This window comes from Salvelinus sp. IW2-2015, unplaced genomic scaffold (genome assembly GCF_002910315.2).
Source record: "Salvelinus sp. IW2-2015 unplaced genomic scaffold, ASM291031v2 Un_scaffold3221, whole genome shotgun sequence".
NCBI lineage: Eukaryota > Metazoa > Chordata > Actinopteri > Salmoniformes > Salmonidae > Salvelinus > Salvelinus sp. IW2-2015.
The window spans coordinates 18,821-38,492 of record NW_019944508.1 but is presented as its reverse complement, the minus strand read 5'-3'; the positions used below and the strand labels follow the sequence as shown (position 1 = coordinate 38,492).

Here is a 19,672-nt window from a genome sequence, read left to right as displayed (position 1 = left end):
TTTACGCGAAAACAAAATGTAGCGCCTATGTTAGCATAGCCACAATAAGCCAGACACACTTGGGCGCCCGCGACCAGTTGACATGCCGACAGATATATGAAATAACATTATAAATTGGGTCTTTACTTTGGCTGATCTTTCATCAGAATAGTTGATCAGAGCTTGTCCTTTGTCCAGATGAGTCGTTGTTGTGGAGTCAGTAATGGAAACTTCCCTTCTCACTTAGCATTGGCACTGTTGTCGACTGGCAGCGGATTTTGTCCAACGTAAAAAGTCAGAGAACGAGAACACGGCAAAACTCCACAGAAAAAATCAAATAATCTGATTAAACTATATGAAAAAAACATACATTACGATGATATGGTCCTATTTATCCAAATAAAAAACCAGCGAGATGTTTCCCGTGTCCCAAAACAGCAGGCAAAACAGAACGACATAATCACTCTAACGTCGCGCGGCTTCAGCTTCTGGAAGTGGTCGGTCACGTCAAAGAAAATAGCTTTCTTATTCAACCTCTGAACAAGATGATCACAAAATTTCTTCTCTCACACCTCTTGACACCAAGCAAGGCGTATCGGAATGTGTACGTGTAGGGTCTTACGTATAATGACCATGTATAGCATAGTTGAAGCCGAGCATACAGATTTCTGACATTACTACTTCTTTGGTCAGGGAAAGGCTGCCAAATGACTTCCTGTACCCCCAACTCAGGGGGCGGGAGAAAATTAGCAACGGTTTTAGAAACTAGAGATTGTTTCTATTCCAATATTAAGTAATAATATGCATATTGTAAGAGCAAAATTGATATAAGAAGGCCAGGTTGAAAATTGCGCAATCATTTTCCCAGTTTTTTCCAATTACGCCCCATAACAGGTTAAACCAGCAATGGCTACAAAAGCATATCTGCCAGCGCGATATAGAGGTGGGAGAGCGTAGTGGAATAGGCATGGGAGGTAGATGGTGCGATGGGCGAGGTAGTGGTGCTGGGAGGTAGTGGTGCTTGGGGAGGTAGTGGCTGCTGGGCTTAGTGCGACACTTTGGTTTTTTCAACAGGACAACTGACCAAGACACAACCTCCAGGCTGTGTAAGGGCTTGTAATGACCAAGAAGGAGAGTGTAGGAGTGTTGCAACAAGATGACCTGAGCCTATCCGACAAAATCACACCCGACCTCAAACATAATTGAAAGACGGTTTTAGGATGAGATGGACTAAATGCAGAGTGAAGGAAAAGCAGCCAAATGCCTCAGCATATGTGGAACTCCTTCAAGATTGTTTGAAAAGCATCTCCAGGTGAGCTGGTTGAGAGAATGCCAAGACGTAGCGTTGCTAAAGCTGCATTAAAGGCAAAATGGTGGCTACAATATATAAAAATGTAAATATTTTTAGTTTGTTTAACAACTTCTGGATTACTAAATGATTCATCTTGTTATTACATAGTTTGATGTCTTCACTATAATTCGATAATGTAGAAATTATTAAAAAAATTAAAGAAAAACCCTTGAATGAGTAGCTGTTGTCAACTTTTGACTGTGTACTGTATTAATACATACAGTGCACCCACTCAGCAGAAGGAAACATACCAGTCCAAACTAGGTTCACCTGTCATGTTCTTGGAAAAAGGCCACAGAATGAAATGCCTGTTGTTTCTCCTAGCAACACACATGAGCGACTGAATTGTTGTGCCAACAAAACATTTTTTTAGTAACATTGGGGAAAAATATAATGTTTTAATGTCCTGAACTTAATTTTCCTTTTTCTTTGCCTCCTAAGGGCCTTCCAATCTGCGGAGCTTGCATGTACTGAAGGTGGCTCGGGGGGCCAAAGCAGACCCTGAATGGCTGAGGGTTTAACCCCCCTAGACGGAGCTGGCTGTTTACCCCGCATGCGTCGCCAGAGGAGGCGGGCACAACACCGGCTGCTATGAGTGATGGGCTAACGCCCACCAAGCGCATGGCCATACAGGCTGTCCTGCAGGACCGCAACAGCACGCTGTCATAGATGAGTAGACCAACACACACAACACAGTCCTTGGCCATACACACAGTCCTGGCCATGACAGGCTGTCCTCAAGGCCGCACAGCACGCTGTTTTCATGAGTGAGTAGACACACACACACACAGTCCCAATCCCTCCCCCTTTCCTTCCCCCGTGTCCTCCCCTCCCGCGCCATCCCCCCCTCCTCCCCCCTCCTTCCCTTTCCCCTCCCCCTCCCTTCACTTTTTATCACCCCCGTCCACACTCCTATAATTACATATACCCTTTTCTGTCCGGGCCGACTCTACATTCTCAACTCTCCTATTTCGCCGATAACACACGTCTTGCAACACTTCCTGACATGAGCATCTCAAATACACAACACAGTCCTGGCCAGACAAGGCGTTCTCTTGAGACAGCGGCCCCACCAGTGCTTACGCTAGTAAACCTCACTTGAGTGAGTTAGGAGCAACACACACAGCGAAAGTACCTGCCATACAGGCTGTCCTGCAGGCCGCACCAGCACGCTGTCATGAGAGTGAGTAGACACACAACACACACACACACACACACACACACACCACACACACACACACACACCTATGACAATCACACAAGCCAAGACCCATGACCAAACCAAGGTCTGTCCTGCAGGAGCCGCGGACCAGCAAACGCTGATCGAATACAAGAGATTGAGCACTAGACACACACACAGACACGAGTCTCTAGCCACTACTATGCCTGTCCTGTCAGGTCATCTCGACATCAAGCCTATCTGCTGTTCATAGGCGTCGAAGTAGACGCACAACACACACTGACACACACCACACCATTCCTGGTCATACAGGCTGTGACTACAGACAGTTCCTTGGTTCATACAGGCTGTACTTACAGACGGTCCTGCTCATTTACAGGCTTTTAATGGTCACATGTGATTCCCAATACGTGGGTATGGGTACCCACAATGCGAGTCGGGTCGTACGCCCAAATAAAATGTGATTCACGTATTTAAAAAAATATATATATAGGGGATTGGTAACATTGTATCATAAGCTTTGTGCCACCTTATATTTTCATGAAACAGGCGACGGATAATAACTATTTGGGTGATGTTCTTTTTTCGGTCTCGCCTGAGTAGCCTCGTTCTCACTGCCAAAAATAAACATTAATACCATCTTAGGTGTTTCTATCGATACTAGCGAGCACACAATGTACAGAAATATACCAGTAGCCTTATGTGACAATATTATATATCTATCCAAATCCACCAATGTAATGGTAAACCGTTACCTCTCCATCGGTCGAAACCTCCTAAAAACCTGTGGAACGCGTGATCCGTATGTAGCCAAAAGTAGCTGCTGCTCATGTTCTCTGCGACACGCTAACTGTTACAATCGAATGCAGAGCCAAAAGCCAATCGACAGAGAGAGACGATAGTGCAGAGTATGTGCTAAAAAGTCGTCGTGCAAAGCAAGATTGACCTACCCTCCGCACACATTTTGGTTGTACACTGCAGTCATCACCGATAGGCCGCTTATATTTTTTTTTTATATATTCTCCCAATTTCGTTGATACTCAGAACTTTATTAGTAGTTGAGCTGAGTCTGTCTCTACACATACGCACTCACACTCCTCATAACGGGGCTCTGGTGAGTATAGACCCGAAAGGTACAAAGCCCTCCTGCGCTGCCTCCGAAGAGCACAACCAACCCAAGACCCGCACTGCTTCTTAACACAGCGCGCCCTCCAACCCGGAAGCCAGATGCACCCAGTAGTGTGTCGGCGGAAACACCGCGTGGCACCACAGGCCTTGGGAGTCAGCCGACTTCGCACTTACATAACATGGACACGCGCCGCGCCTCGTGCCACAGGAGAAGTTCGGCTCGTGCGCAGATTAGACTCGAAGAGATATAATCCCTACCGGCCAAATCGCCTCCCTCAATAATCCCCGGACGAAACTCTTCGTGGCCATAGAGATTGTGTGTCGGCTCGCCACCACGGATCCGCCCTGTCGGCGGGCCGCAGGCACATGCAAGGACAATGAGCCACTCTGGCGTGATCGAAACGCGCGTAGTTTCTCTGGTGGCCAGCCGAGCCTAGTCTGCATCTGACCACTTGCAGTGTTCTAGATACAGCCACATGCCGCAGCCATCAACCGCCGTTTGAGTCGCACAATTCCCGAGAGACTCATTTGTTCTTGAACCACACACACAGACGAGAGCACTGGTCTACTCCATATGGGTATTTTGTTTAGAGTAGCGGTCATAGTAACATGCTGCTCAGACGATGTATCAAGAGTAGCGTTACAACTGGGCGAATGTCCGCAGCGCCAACACTAAAAAACACGTGGAGAGTTTTTCCTAGATTTCAATGTTAAAATTATACTCCTGGTTTAGTAGTGAGGTCTGCTCCCTATGCGTGTGATGTTGAACACACATTAAAACGGGTATCAGGTAGCTCCATGATTGACACCAGCATCTCGCATTTCATGTCTCCCAATAATGGACTGATGTTTTCCTGTTGGACCAAAGATGCAAATGTGAGTCTCGACAAATCTCTGCTGTCCAGAGGAATCGATCTCATCTTTGGTGTGTGTCGCATGGCCTGTGTGTACATTGGAAGGTACAGCTATAGTCATGCCAAAAGAGGAACGCACCCAGCGCGAAAACCAGACTGACGACCAAGCTCACACCATTGAAGCACAACACACACACCAAGGCAACTCAGAGAACTATACACAAGCCTCTGGTCCCATGCTAACACCGCTCGGTCTCCATTATAGACCTCACAGCTTACCTTAATACACGAGACACACCAAGTGTTCCCCAAAGGACTTTGCGTAACCTATTTCATATCGCTGCACGCTCATTCTGGGGACTAGGACATTTTTGTGAATATCGTGGCGCAAAATAAAACACAACTAGAACATTATCCAAGAGATCGAATCAAAACTATAGAACTAAAAAAACACACCACATTTCATCCCACAGCCCTCTGGATTATCAAGCTAGCGTGGTATACGCATATTTGGATAGACAACAGATCACGACATCACCACTCTCTCTCGGAAGGCCCCCTCTCTCCTCCAGAATAGAAGGAACGTGGCCAGAGGGCCATCATCAAAACATCCCCATTGTGTGACTCAGGCTAGCTGGCAGCCCTGGACATCAACAACAACAGCTACAGGAAGCCCAGGCCTGGCGCAGGCAGCGGCACGTTGCTCGGCAGCAACGCACAACTCAACCCAGGTTCAGTCCACATGTTGCGTTTTGAGCGTGGCTTCATCGGTCTGTCCTTGAACTGTCGGTTCGTTTCGGAGTGAGATCTTGGAACAATACGTTTTAGGTGGATTAGATTGACTCTTGAACCATACGTTGTTAATTTTGAAACTGCATTCTAAGGTACTGTAAGATGCTCTTAAGACTCAATAGACGGTTTTAATTTTGAAACGATGCTAGGTATGTTAAGACTCTTGAAACGCATACGTACTTTGAAATTTGAAACGAGTCTAGTATGTATGAGCGTTTCTTGGTGAACCATACCCGCTCATTATAAATTTCTCGCAAACCAGATTCATAGCGTATGAGTAGCGTCTTGAACCACGCTTATTAATTTATAGAAACGATTACGTAGTATATGGGTGACTTCTGGAACCATACGTTTTTGACATTGAAACGATTCGAGCGATGCCAATATTGTTGATTTGGGGAATATAGAGGCAACGGTTCGAATTTCACTGAAGTTTGTGCATAAACACTATGAATTTCCAATTCTAATATTATAGCACCGCTATGGATGGTCGACCCTTTTCCATCTCAGTGGAATGGTTTAAACCATCTGGAATTTTGACGGATGTTTGAATGAGCTTCTTCTACCAGGTCATCGTAGTCATTTAGCAGGGCGCTCTTATCTAGAAGACCATAATTACTGCGTTCATCGTAGTCATTTAGCAGGCGCTCTTATCTAGAGACATAATTACAGCGTTCATCGTAGTCATTTAGCAGCGCTCTTATCTAGAGACATAAATTACAGCTGTTCATCGTAGTCATTTAGCAGGCGCTCTGTATTCTCAGAGACATAATTAACCTGCGTTCACGTAGTAATTTAGCAGGCGCGCTTATCTTAGAGACATTAATTACTGCGTCATCGTAGTCATTTACATTTAGCAGGCGCTCTTATCTAGAGACATAATTACCAGGACAGAGAATAGTTTTGACTGGGCTGAGTGGGAGAGCTGCCCTGTTATAGGGGTGGGAGGACCAAGAGGCCAGAGGTGGCGGTACGGAGTGCTACGGGTTGATGTGTAGGGTTAACCCCTTAAGGAGGGGCAGTTCCTCTCGCTGCTCCGTAGGCAAGCTCCTGGGTCTTCAAGATGATGCAATCTTCAACTGGAAGCCAGTGGAGGGGTGCGGAGGAGCCAGGTGATTTGGTAGAACTTATGAAGGTTGAACACCAGGCGGGCTGCTGCGTTCAGGATAAATTGAAGGGGTTTGATGACACAAGCGTGGAACTGGGCCAACAGAGACTTGCGGTAGTCCAGACGGGAGATGACAAAGTTCCTGCATTAGAAGCTGCGCCACTTCCTGTGTGAGGAAAAGGTTGTACTCTATAGACGTTGTGGAGCATGAACCTGCAGGAGCGAGTCACTGCTTTGATGTTTGCAGAGAACGACAGGGTGTTGTCCAGGGTCACATCAAGGTTCTTTGCACTCTGGGAGGGCGACACCGTGGAGTTGTCAACCGTGATGGAGAGGTCTTGGAGCGGACAGGCCTTTCCTGGGAGGAAGAACAGCGCTGTCTTGTTGAGGTGGTGGGGCCGACATCCAAGCTGAGCTGTCTGCCTGGCACATAGAGATGCGTGTCGCCACCTGGGTGTCAGAAGGGGGGAGGGAGACGAGTAGTTGAGTGTGATTCTCATATCAGTGATAGGAGAGACCATGTGAGGATATGACAGAGCTGAGCGACTTGGTGTATAGAAAGAAGGGGAGAGGTCCATCCTCATAGCAGTGATAGGAGAGACCATGTGAGGATATGACAGAGCTGAGCGACTTGGTGTATAGAAAGAAGGGGAGAGGTCCATCCTCATAGCAGTGATAGGAGAGACCAGGTGAGGATATGACGGAGCTGAGTGACTTGGTGTATAGAGAGAAGAGGAGAGGTCCATCCTCATAACAGTGATAGGAGACAGTGATGTGAGGATACGACAGAGCTGAATGACTTTGTGTAGAGAGAGAAGAGGAGAGGGCCTAGAACTGAACCCTGGGGGACACCAGTAGTGAGAGTGCGTGGTGCAGACACAGATCCTCTCCACGTTACCTGGTAGGAGCGACCTGCCAGGTATGATGCAATCCAGGAGTGTGCAGATACGCCCAACCGCTTCAACCATGCAGTGAAAGGTAGCAAACGTGATTGCTGTCTTCGTTATGAAATGATCGACTTTACCCTTTATATCTAAAATAAAAACATGTATTAAAGACCATCAATTACTGATTTGCTTCAAGCAAAACTCCCACAACTATTGCTGATGGTGAACCTGAACATGCGAAATGTAATATTAACACAGCATGCCTTGGCCAGTGATGTTGTCTGGGGTTGTTCAGCATGCTAAATGACTTGTAGATCCAATGACTGTCAACGCAGTTGCTTATCAGAAAGGACCAAGGCGCTCTTCATATAATGAATGAAAATGCCTTTATTTGTATGTTCAATGGAAACCGAGGCGTTTCGGCTGCATGGCTTTTGTCAGGGAGTACGAAGATATGATCAACATTTTTGAAACAGCTTTTTCCATCAACCGCGGATCTTGAAGAGGGAGTGGTTAGCAGTAATTGATTGGACAACACTCTAGTTAATGCCGATACTATAGCATCTATTAACAAGTGAATATGTAGATGTGTCTAAAAATGCAACTCAAATGCTAGAAGCATCAGGAACCCTAGAAAGGTAGTTGTAACTTGAATATGACTGGGGCCAAGTGGTAAGACTAGGGAGAGAATTACTTTTATACTACACTAGATCACAGCAAAACATGGAACACACAGCAGTCTGAAAGCAGAGGGTAATGGAGCATAATGTCACTAAGATCACAGCAAACATGCACCGCAAGCAGTCTGAGCAGCACGAGGGTAATAGGAGCATAATGTCGCACCTACGACCACAGCAAACATGGACCACTACGGCAGTCTAAAACAGCTGAGGTAATGGAGCATAATGTTCCACTAGACCACAGCCAAACATGGACCAACCGCAGTTAAAATCAGCTGAGGGTAATGGAGCATGAATGTCCACTAGATGAAGCCAGGTCTAAACAGCTTGAGGGTAATGGAGCATAATGTCCACTAGATGACAGCAGTCTAAACAGCTGAGGGTAAGTGGAGGCAAATGTACCACTAAGATCACAGCAGTCTAAACAGCTGAGGGTAATGGAGCATAATGTCCACTAGATCACAGCAAACATGGACCACAAGCAGTTCTAAAACAACTGAGGGTAATGGAAGCAATAATGTCCCCTAGATCACCAGCAGTCTATCAACAGCTGAGGGTAATGGAGCATAATGTCCAACTAGATCACAGGCAAACATGGACCAGACGAAATCACAGCCCAGTCTAAAACAAGGACTATGAAGAAAGACGCTGAAGGGTGAGAGATGGCTGCGCACTTAAGGGCTGTCCACCTGTGTAGATCAACAGGCAGTCTATGAAGACAGGTCGGAGGGTAGTATTATCCGGAAGCATAATGTCCAACGAGTAGAACCCACAGCAAGTCCTAAACAGCATTGAGGTATGGAAGCAATAATGGTCTCACTAGACCAACAAGGTCAAACCATTGGGACCTTTAAGCTGAGAGAGTATAAACGCTGAGGGTAATGGTAGCATAAGTCCACTGACTCACAGCCAGTCTAAAATCAGCTGAGGGTAAATGGAGCATAATGTACCACCCATAGGACCACAGCAGTCTAGAGGAAGCCTGAGGGTATATTGTGGGAGCACACCTGAGAATGTCGCACCTTAGATCGAGACGCAAACAAATGTGACTCCTCACAGCTAAAAAATCGCACTTGATAATCAGCTGAGAGGCGAGCATTTGATGTATGCAAATGTCCACGATGAGAGAATTAATATTCTACAACAGCAACATGGACCACAGCAGTCTCTACTCTGAAAGAGCAGTAGGTAACATAGGACGCATAATGTACACGCTTAGGCTGACTAGTGCAGTCATAACAATCAATGCTGTGGGGTTAAATGGACACAGTCAGGCTAAATGTCCCAACTAGACCCACAGCAAGTCTATGACACACAATAGTGAGAGCTAACAGGGAGCACTAACCCTGCTCAACTAGATGACATTAACCGTGTAGCTGAAGGGGATAGCACGGCAGCATCATTGACTCTTCCACCTGTATTGCAGATGGAACAAAAAGGCGTGCCCAGAGTAAACACTGAGGCCTGAGAACTATCCAATATTTCCTTTAATTTAAACCAAGGGTATTTTAGTGGCCTGTAGTTTGTAAAATCAAGTATCTTCCCTTAAAACAAGGGTATTTAGTGGCTGTAGTTTTGTAAATCAATAATCTTCCTTAAAGCAAGGAGTATTTAGTGAGCCTGGTAGGTATCTTGCTCTAAAGAAACTGCCAATGATCCTTACCTTTAAATCTAAAGGGTTGAGCATTATAGTGGCTCTGTAGTTTGATAATTTCACGCGATAAAACACGAGTTCCCCTGTTTGAGTTTAAGAAAGACTAGTCTTACTCAAGACGCTATGACACGGTTTCCCTGTTCTATCTAATTTGAGGCCTTTGAGAAGTAAGCATGTGATCTAGTAGTGAGACCTCATAGCATTATGGTGTAAGGACTTTGTGTAGGGACAGGAAGTGTTCAATATGAAGGCAGGGACTGAATGACCAAATGGGTGGATGTTCTTTCGAGTTAAGAGAGAATAACCTTCGAAATGGACGCCCGAATGTTGAGTGGTTTGCAGGGCTTATAGAATCGGTACTTGAAGGCTGTTTCATTGTCCGTCCGAGATACCATGTGCATCTTTGTGGACGTTTCCAGAGCATGGTATCCTGTGACGGGCACGTTAGGGTTTTGCGCAGGAGTTATTCAAATAGCTTCTCTATTAAAACTTCACTTCTATTTTACTGCATGTGTTCTCAGGCAAAGATAGATTCTCTTTACCCCTGTGCAATATTTCTAACATGTTGCTCGCTGGTTTTACATGTTCACAATACGGCATGAGCTCCCTGGGTTATGCCTGGTCTATAGATGTGCCAAGAACTTAGTTTTTGAAAGGAAAGAGCTCACCAGGAAGTATAGCTGTGGGCTGAGATATTTGGCATCTTAGGTCTAAGACAGGACATCTGTTAAAGCGACTGGACTAGGGCGCGCCTGAGTGGACGGAGACGTAGGGGCGATATGTAGCTGTATCACTGTTACGGTGCATAGATTTCATCCTAACTCTTCACCTTTTTAATTGCACTTAATTTTTAATGTTCTCAGGTTTAAAAACAGAGGTTGCGTGCCAATAACGAGCTTTGAACTGTACAAAGAATTACACTCTGGTGTAATCTTTCAGGAACTGAGGCGCTTGTGTAGATTCCAGCAGCATACTCCATTCCAGAGCAGAATTTGACACTGCGGTCTGTTTTCTTGATCGCAAATTCTGTGGACTCTTTTGGAATTGGCCGGTTTTTGAAAACAAGGTTAACGTTTCTTAGGGTGTATGGTGTTTTTGTGGGGTGAAACGACTGTCTTTGCGCCCTACTTTCAGAACGGTAATAGACACCCATACTGTAAGGACATTGTCGACTATAGGGTTGACATCCGGTTCGTGGTTTAGATGAATCCTATCTATAAAGTCCGAGACAATGGATAGATTATTCCTCGCTTGGTAGCTGTACACACAATAATACGCTTATGATGTTACTGCGTTAAAAGATTTGATTTCTATAGCTGTTATTGTATTGGTGGAGGAAATAAACTAATCTTCCGCTAGTCCCAGAGATTTATTTAGTACACATGGCGTCTCTCACCTAATCCGAGAGCGCACTCGTGAGAGAGTTATAACGGAATAACTATTTTTTAAATATGGTTCTTCGAGGAGAAATTAAAATTCTTTCGTTTCGTCCACTCTCATCGCTCCAGTAAGACAAGCCAGTGGGAGTTAGAGAAGGCGGGCCTGTAGGGGGTCCCAGTGTGAGATAGTAGAAACCACGAGACAGTATGGTAAGTGTGCTTGTATATAGTGGGAGGTCCATCTTTAAAGTGAAGAAACCAGTTGTAGGCGGTAAGGGCTGTAGCAAGCTATCACCACGGGTAGAGCTAGGAGAAACCAATGTAGGGAGAGGGCCTGTAGCAAGATCCAGACAGTGTTATTAATGTAGTTAGAGAGCGACGTATATGGAGAGGGCTAGTAGAAGCTCTGCACAGTTAACTCTCACTTTACAACCCTCACCGAGTAAAGCCTTAACAAAGCTCCCAGTAAGTAAGAAAACCAGAACCAGTGAAGCTTCCCAGTTTATAATGTGGAAAGAAACCAGTGTGAGAGGGGGCTGTAGGGGGTCACAGCTTGCATGTTTCAGATTGTAATCACTGGAAAGCTATAGCAGGAATTCTCGACACGATAACGAGCGAATTGTCAAGAGAGAAAATGTACGTTCGACCTATTATTTTATTATTGAGGAGAGCGCTAGGGAGGGTTTAAGTTTCAGATGGGTTGGTGAAAAAAATGTGAACCTATCGGAACTTCTCGTTCTCGGTAACAACGTTTCTTCCACCTGATTTTGAAGACCAGATGCATGATACATTTTGGGTCGGTTTGGGGTCCCGCGGACCTACAAATGCAAAATGGCGGCTCATGGTATAATACACTATTTGTAGGGTATTTCTCGCGGAGGACCTCGCCGTAGACGCGCTCTCTGTTGTACACGCGTAGAACGTTATTATTAAATCTATCAATAGGATCTTTGACTTTGGTTTTTGCCGCTGTTCTGCGTAATCTTTATTATGTCTTGTTTTACTACTTTGAACAGTATTTATTTTTTTTTAAGAATATGCATACTAAAATGTAAATGAACGCTTGAATTCTGACGACGCGCGCGACCTGAGGGTCTGCGATCTCCAACAAGGACATGCCTGAAGAAACGGCTCACATAGCGTCAGAGAGTTAACGGCCAGGAGCTGGCCTTGTCAAGCCACCGTTGAGCGTGACACAGGCTTAGGCACGGCACTCACGCCCTCTAGACTCATGTCATCTCATGGTGGTTATTCGAAACACCTTGGCTAAGACTCAGTTACCCTATTGATGGTATGGCTAGTCACCTATGCTTAAAGATCTCCAAGGTCCCGAATGATTGGTGGCCAGCCCGGCTAAAGAACTTCAGCCCATGATGGTGGCCCAGCCGCGGCTAAGACTCAGCCCATGATGGTTGGCCAAGCCCGACTATAGGAACTTCGAGGTGGGGCCCCCCATGATGGTGGCCAGCCCGGCTAAGGACTCAGCCCATGACTGGGTGGCTGTCAAACACCTGTGCTAAGACTTCCAGTCACCCATGAGGGGTGCAGTCCGGGGCGATGATATGATGCATTGGCGCGAGCATGCGACCGCAAGCTGAGCAGCGCACGCGTATGGACATATATCGGCGATAATAAGAGTCAGCTCGTGAGGGGGTTGTGTATTGGAGCGAAAACTAGATACTCAGAATTTTTGTGTCATCTGTTGATGAATCTCTTCTGTTTTAGAGGAGTCTCTCGAGTATTACTCAGAGTTACACATACTTTCATTTGAGTATCTTCATATTGGTGAAAATAATAGCAATTAGTGTTTTTCCTTGCAGCAATTTAGGCATAGTGTGCTGCATATCTGATGTGAATAGGTTAGTACAATAAATTAATATTTTGAACAACCGCTATATGTCCAGAGTCTAGATGTAACATTCTCTCTGGAAGAGTTTTTACTTTACCTGAATGGTTATCTAAGCTCTGTCACTGTCAGGAGTTAACTCATAACCATCTATTGCGAGAGCATCTCCATCTATATTACCGTACCAGATGATTAGCCCTTTTATTTGCTTTCTCACACCCCCTAGCCACGATTAGTTGAACCTGCACCTGTGTTTGTACTTATCTAAATGCCTCCCAGGAGTTATTACCGCTGATTTGTTGATCCTTACTAAATCCTCCCAATGCAGTATTTAATCCGAATGCCACACCTTGGTCGATGTGTCGTTCTTTAAGTACCTCGTCAATGATATTACTTATCGAGTTGGTCCATTAATAATACCGCGCAGATTTAATAGAAACATTTGTTTGTTCCTCTAATCCCTTAACAACCGAATTATTAGCCGAATGTCGTAACACCACTTCATAAAATTTCTGTCGCGAGATCTGATTACAACCCATGTTGAGAGAATAAGCTTTTTGTCTTGAGAGTCTGCGCGCTCAGATTATATACCATAGGGCATTCACTACATTATCCCTTCCGGGATCAGATTCATTACCTTATTGTTCATTTCTTATATATACCGCCTCCCAGATATTTACCCATGTCTGTCGAAACTCCGCTACCAGATTTATTACCTGGGACCAACAACTGCTACTATTGCTCTTCTAGATCGCTCAGATTTATTACCTTTCGATCTTCTGTAAGGTAACACTCCCAGATTATTACCATACGATATCCTCTGCGAATTCCACTTCTCCCCAGATCTTACCTCAATTGGGGACCACCATTACGATGTAATCTCCATCCATGGAATATTACCTGTGCCTCTCTTAACCTCCTCGCAGATTGATTGAACCCAACAATGTACATATATTATGCCCCTTCATTTGCACTTACTAATCCTTGTCGCAATATGATAGTAAGATTATTACCTTGTCTTACTAAAACACTCTGCAACAGAATAATTTGTTACTCTACCTTGCTGATTTGCCTTCCTATTATCCTCGATGATTATTGCACCTTGCCGCTATCGCTAGATGACCTCTCAGACTTATTTACCCATGCTTGCGAATCCTGCGCAGATTATTAACCAAGCCTGAGTGATCTTCGAATGCGCATCCAGATTATTACCCAAGTTCTAGGTCTTTTGAAAGTGCCTCACAGATTATTTACCCTGAGACACTTGCCTTCGAATCCTCCAGATTTATGAGCACGCAAAGTCTTCGGCCTTCGAATCCCGCCAGATTACTCTAACATGTGTTGATTGCCTTTCTAATCCTCCAGATTATTACCTTGTCTTCTAATCCTCCACCACTTATTACCATGTCTTTCTAATCCTCGGGCCAGCATTATTACACCTCTGAAGAGAGAGTTAGCTGGTCTAATCTCCGTCCCATAATTGTCATGTCTTAGAGCAAGCGCAGACTGCGCTCGCTAGAGCGTGTGCGCTCCAATTAGTCCCCGATGAAATGAAAACGTGAGCAACCATGAAGTGCGTGTTTGTGGATGACGTTGGCGCATCCGGGAGTGCCAAGGGTGATCCAAATCACCCGTGGTCACACTCAACTAACTACTTGCCACGAGAACAGAGAACAAAGAGACCGACTGTAAGTTCAGTGCTAACGCAACTACGCCACAAACCAACACCACACACCAAGCCGAGATCGATTAAGCACATGCAACAAGCGAGTTAATTGCGTAAAGCTGTACACAGATTTGCAGATGTTAATCGAAGATGCCAGATTAAATGCGTGTTTCACCACTATCACACAATCAGCCTGCCGACTGTGATAGTTAAGTACCAGAGCTCTGTCCCCCGTGTAAGACATCTAATAGAAGGGCAATTACAGCATGCTCCTCACAGCTTCGGCTGCATAAAACCCTTAAAAAGGACGCTTGGACATATAACCTTAACATTTATATATTTTAATAGCGAGGCGAAAGAACATAGTTTTAGTAAATATAAACCAACTATAGAGTAGATGCACGATTAAGACCTGTTATAATCTATATCCTCAAAAATACGTAGCAGTAAATTGACAATGCTTAAGAGTAAACTACCATCTTGGTGGTCGTAAATTGTGAGCAGAAGAGGTATGATTTCTTATAGTGGCGGCGGTGAATATCTTTACGTCATAACTAGAGAATACGTGTAGGTTGACAAGAATATTTTCTCAATGACAATAGAATTTGTCCATGGGAAAACGAGTTCCGTCTCTTGTTGAGTGGAGCAACAAGCGTTTAAATTCTCATGAAAATAAAGTCTGTCTAACGGATATGACCACACAATCAAATAGACAACAATTTGAGTTCCTGTACGCGTGGACTTCCTGAGCTTTGTCCACAAGCGAAACAACTTGTGTCGTGCCAGAACAGTGTCGTGAGAAAGAATGAACGAAGTCAAAAACGCCTCCACCAGAAGAAGACCAAAACACAAAACACCTAATACTTCCCCCTCAAACACTGTTTGTCTACCTATAACTATATTGTGCTACCGTTAACGAGATTCTTTCACGACCATAAACGGTTTTCTGAGCTGGGACGCATGCAGACGCCTTATCGAGGCTACTGTTATTCTGATGCCACCATGGAATCTGTGATGATACATTGGGTTTTATATAGCGCTTTTCTAGGGCTCTTCACATGCTACTCATCCTCTCCTTCTCAAAACCACTTTAGAGGAAAACATCCAAGTCCCTTCTGACCTTCTCATCCCAATATTTGAGGCGAAAAGAGAGAAGCATCGCGTTTGGGTTATTAGTGCTTTTGAAATATATACAATATATATAATACAAACTAGCAGACACTTTTATCCTAAGTGTTACAGTACATTAAGTGCATACCTTTTTTAATATAGGGGTGTGTCCCTGCTGGGGGAAAAAATGGAAGTATTTGCCCCAGCGATGCTTTACAATAAGTTGAAGAGAAGTAAATTAAATGCAATCGGTAAAAATGATTTACTAGATGGTGCCGACGGACGGGGACAATATTCCCATGAGACGGAGACGAACCCTGGCTGAATGACTGGACGGGGGACAATATATCCCATGGACGGAGAACCCTGCTGAATGACTGGACGGGGACAAATATATCCCATGGACGGAGACCCTGCTTGAATGACTGGACGGGGACAAATATACTCCCATGGAACGGAGAACCCTGCTGAATGACTGACGGGGACATAATCCCAGTGGACGGAGAACTCCGCGATATTACCTGGGCTTCACTGCGGACCCCCCTGCTGAATGACTGGACGGACAATATATCCCATGGGACGGAGAACCCTGCTGAATGACTGGACGGGGACAATATATCCCATGGACGGAGAACCCTGCTGAATGACTGGACGGGGACAATATATCGAACTCTCAAGAGACAAAGAAAGGAGGGAAGGGTTTGCGTTATGATTAACATGGTGTGATTGTGGTAGAGTACAGGAACTCAAGTCCCTTTTTGTTCTCCCATTCTGGAATTACCTCCCGATCAAATACCCGACCGTGTTACCGCCCCAAGATAATTTTCTTCGGTTAACGTCACTGCTTGTTTTGATATTTGTTTTATTTTTACTTTTTATGATTTATGTGTTTTTTGTATCGCTAGGTATTACTGCTGCACTGTTAAAGAAAACACGCATTTAATCTGCATCTTCGATTAACATCTGCAAATCTGTGTACGCTACCAATTAACTTTAATTTAATCACGTTGTGTGTGTGTGACTGAACTTGTCTTGTTCTTGTAGGATGACTCCGGGGCCATCCCAGACTACAGTCAAATGAAGAAGATGGATCTCCAACCTGGGACGGCCTATAAATTCAGAGTGGCCGGGATCAACACATGTGGCCGGGGGAACTTCTCAGAGGTCTCAGCCTTCAAGACGTGTCTACCAGGCTTCCCCGGAGCTCCCTGTGCTATCAAGATCAGCAAGGTAAAACATTTGCATTTTTACACAACACATATGAAGGCAACATGTACAGTTGTTGGTCCCATGAAGGCAACATGTACAGTTGTTGGTCCCATGAAGGCAACATGTACAGTTGTTGGTCCCATGAAGGCAACATGTACAGTTGTTGGTCCCATGTTCCATGAGCTGAAATAAAAGATCCCAGAAATGTTCCATACGCACAAAAAAGCTTATTTCTCTCAAATGTTGTGCACAAATTTGTTTACATCCCTGTTAGTGAGCATTTCTCCTTTGCCAAGATAATACATCCACCTGACAGGTGTGGCATATCAATACGATGATTAAATAGCACGCTCATTACACAGGTGCACCTAGTGCTGGGGACAATAAAAGGCCACTCTAAAATGTAATGTGCAGATTTGTCACACATCACAATCACATCAGAAATAGAGAGAAGATTAATCACTAACCTTTGATATTCTTCATCAGATGACACTCCCGGGACAACATGTTACACAATACATGTATGTTTTGTTCGATCAAGTTCATATTTATATCCAAAAACCTCAGTTTACATTTGGCTTTGCCTCCAAAACATCCCGTGAATTTGCACAGAGCCACATCAAATCACAGAAATACTCATAATAAACATTGATAAAAGATACAAGTGTTTTTCACAGAATTAAAGATATACTTCTCCTTAATGCAACCGCTGTGTCAGATTTCAAAAAAACTTTACGGAAAAAGCAAACCATGCAATAATCTGAGTACGGCGCTCAGAAAACAGATATCCGCCATGTTGGAGTCAACAGAAGTCAGAAATAGCATTATAAATATTCACTTACCTTTGATCTTCGTCAGAATGCACTCCCAGGAATCCCAGTTCCACAATAAATGTTTGTTTTGTTCGATAAAGTTCATCTTTATGTCCAAATACCTTCTTTTCGTTCGCGCGTTTAGCACAGTAAATAAAATTCGTGACGCGCTATCACTAGGTGCAGACGAAAAGTCAAAGTTCCGTTACAGTCCGTAGAAACATGTCAAACGAAGTATAGAATCAATCTTTAGGATGTTTTTAACATAAATCTTCAATAATGTTCCAACCGGAGAATTCCTTTGTCTTCAGAAATGCAATGGAACTCAAGCTAACTGTCACGTGAACGCGCCTGGTCAGCTCGTGGCACTCTGGGAGAAACATGACTCAATCCCCTCTCAATCGCCCCCACTTCACAGTAGAAGCATCAAACAAGGTTCTAAAGACTGTTGACATCTAGTGGAAGCCGTAGGAAGTGCAATATGACCCCATAGACACTGTGTATTTGATAGGCCAAGAGTCGAAAAACTACAAACCTCAGATTTCCCACCTCCTGGTTGAATTTTTCTCAAACCTTTTCACCTGCCATATGAGTTCTGTTATACTCACAGACAGCATTCAAACAGTTTTAGACACTTCAGAGTGTTTTCTATACAAATCTACTAATAATATGCATATCTTAGCTTCTGGGCCTGAGTAGCAGGCAGTTTACTCTGGGCACGCTTTTCATCCAAACGTGAAAATGCTGCCCCCTATCCCAAACAGGTTAAGGGAGCGTGTAATTGGCATGCTGACTGTAGAAATGTTCACCAGAGCTGTTCACCAGAGGATTGAATATTAATTTCTCTGCAATAAGCCGCCTCCAACATCGTTTTAGAGAATTTGGCAGTACGTCCAACCGGCCTCACAACAGCAGACCTTGTGTAACCACGCCAGCCCAGGACCTCCACTTCAGGCTTCTTCACCTGTGGGATCGTCTGAGAACAGCCACCCGGACAGCTGATGAAACTGTGGGTTTGCACAACTGAAGAATTTCTGCACAAACTGTCAGAAACCGTCTCAGGGAAGCTCGTTGTCCTCACCAGGGCAAATGCTCACCTTCGATGGCCACTGGCACGCTGGAGAAGTCTGCTCTTCACGGATGAATCCCGGTTTCAACTGTACCAGGAAGATGGCGTTGTGAGTGCGAGCGGTTTGCTGATGTCAACGTTGTGAACAGAGTGCCCCATGGTGGGGTTATGGTATGGGCAGGCATAAGCTACAGACAATGAACACAATTGTATTTTATCAATGGCAACTTGAATGCACAGAGATACCGTGACGAGATCCTGAGGTCCATTTTCGTGCCATTCATCCGCCGCCATCACCTCATGTTTCAGCATGATAATGCACTGCTCCGTGTCACAAGGATCTGGACACAATTCCTGGAAGCTGAAAATGTCCCAGTTCTTCCATGGCCTGCATACTCACCAGACATGTCACCCATATTGAGCATGTTTGGGATGCCCTGGATCGACATGTACGACAGTGTGTTCCAGTTCCCGCCAATATCCAGCAACTTCCCACAGCCATTGAAGAGCAGTGGGATAACATTCCACAGGCCACAATCAACAGCCTGATCAACTCTATGTGAAGGAGATGTGTCACGCTGCGTGAGGCAAATGGTGGTCACACCAGATACTGACTGGTTCTGATCCACGTCCCTACCTTGTTTTAAGGTCTCTGTGACCAACAGATGCATATCTGTATTCCCAGTCATGTGAAATCCATAGATTTAGGGTTCTAATGAATTTATTTAAATTGACTGATTTCCTTTATATGAACTGTAACTCAGTAAAATCTTTGAAATTGTTGCATGTTGCGTTTTATATTTTTGTTCAGTGTCTTATTTAACTACGACAGTTGGTTAAAAACATGTGTTTGAACGTCCTTTGCCCAGGGAGCGTTATTTTAATGTTTTTGTTTCTTTTGAATTTGTGTTCGTAGCTCAAAACACCATGTCAGAGGTCAGTAGTGTTACATTTGTCTCACTGGAGTT

The 19,672-nt window shown here is 44.6% G+C and overlaps 1 protein-coding gene across 1 annotated transcript in view; it reads left to right on the top strand.

The window, feature by feature from the left end:
* The window catches only part of LOC112075529 (host cell factor 1), a 47,717-nt gene that overhangs the window by 24,526 nt on the left and 3,519 nt on the right, over positions 1–19,672 (top strand). The window contains exon 8 of the mRNA XM_070440943.1: positions 16,659–16,844. Within this exon, the coding sequence (XP_070297044.1) occupies positions 16,659–16,844 (186 nt within the window). The remainder of the gene's footprint in view (positions 1–16,658; positions 16,845–19,672) is intronic.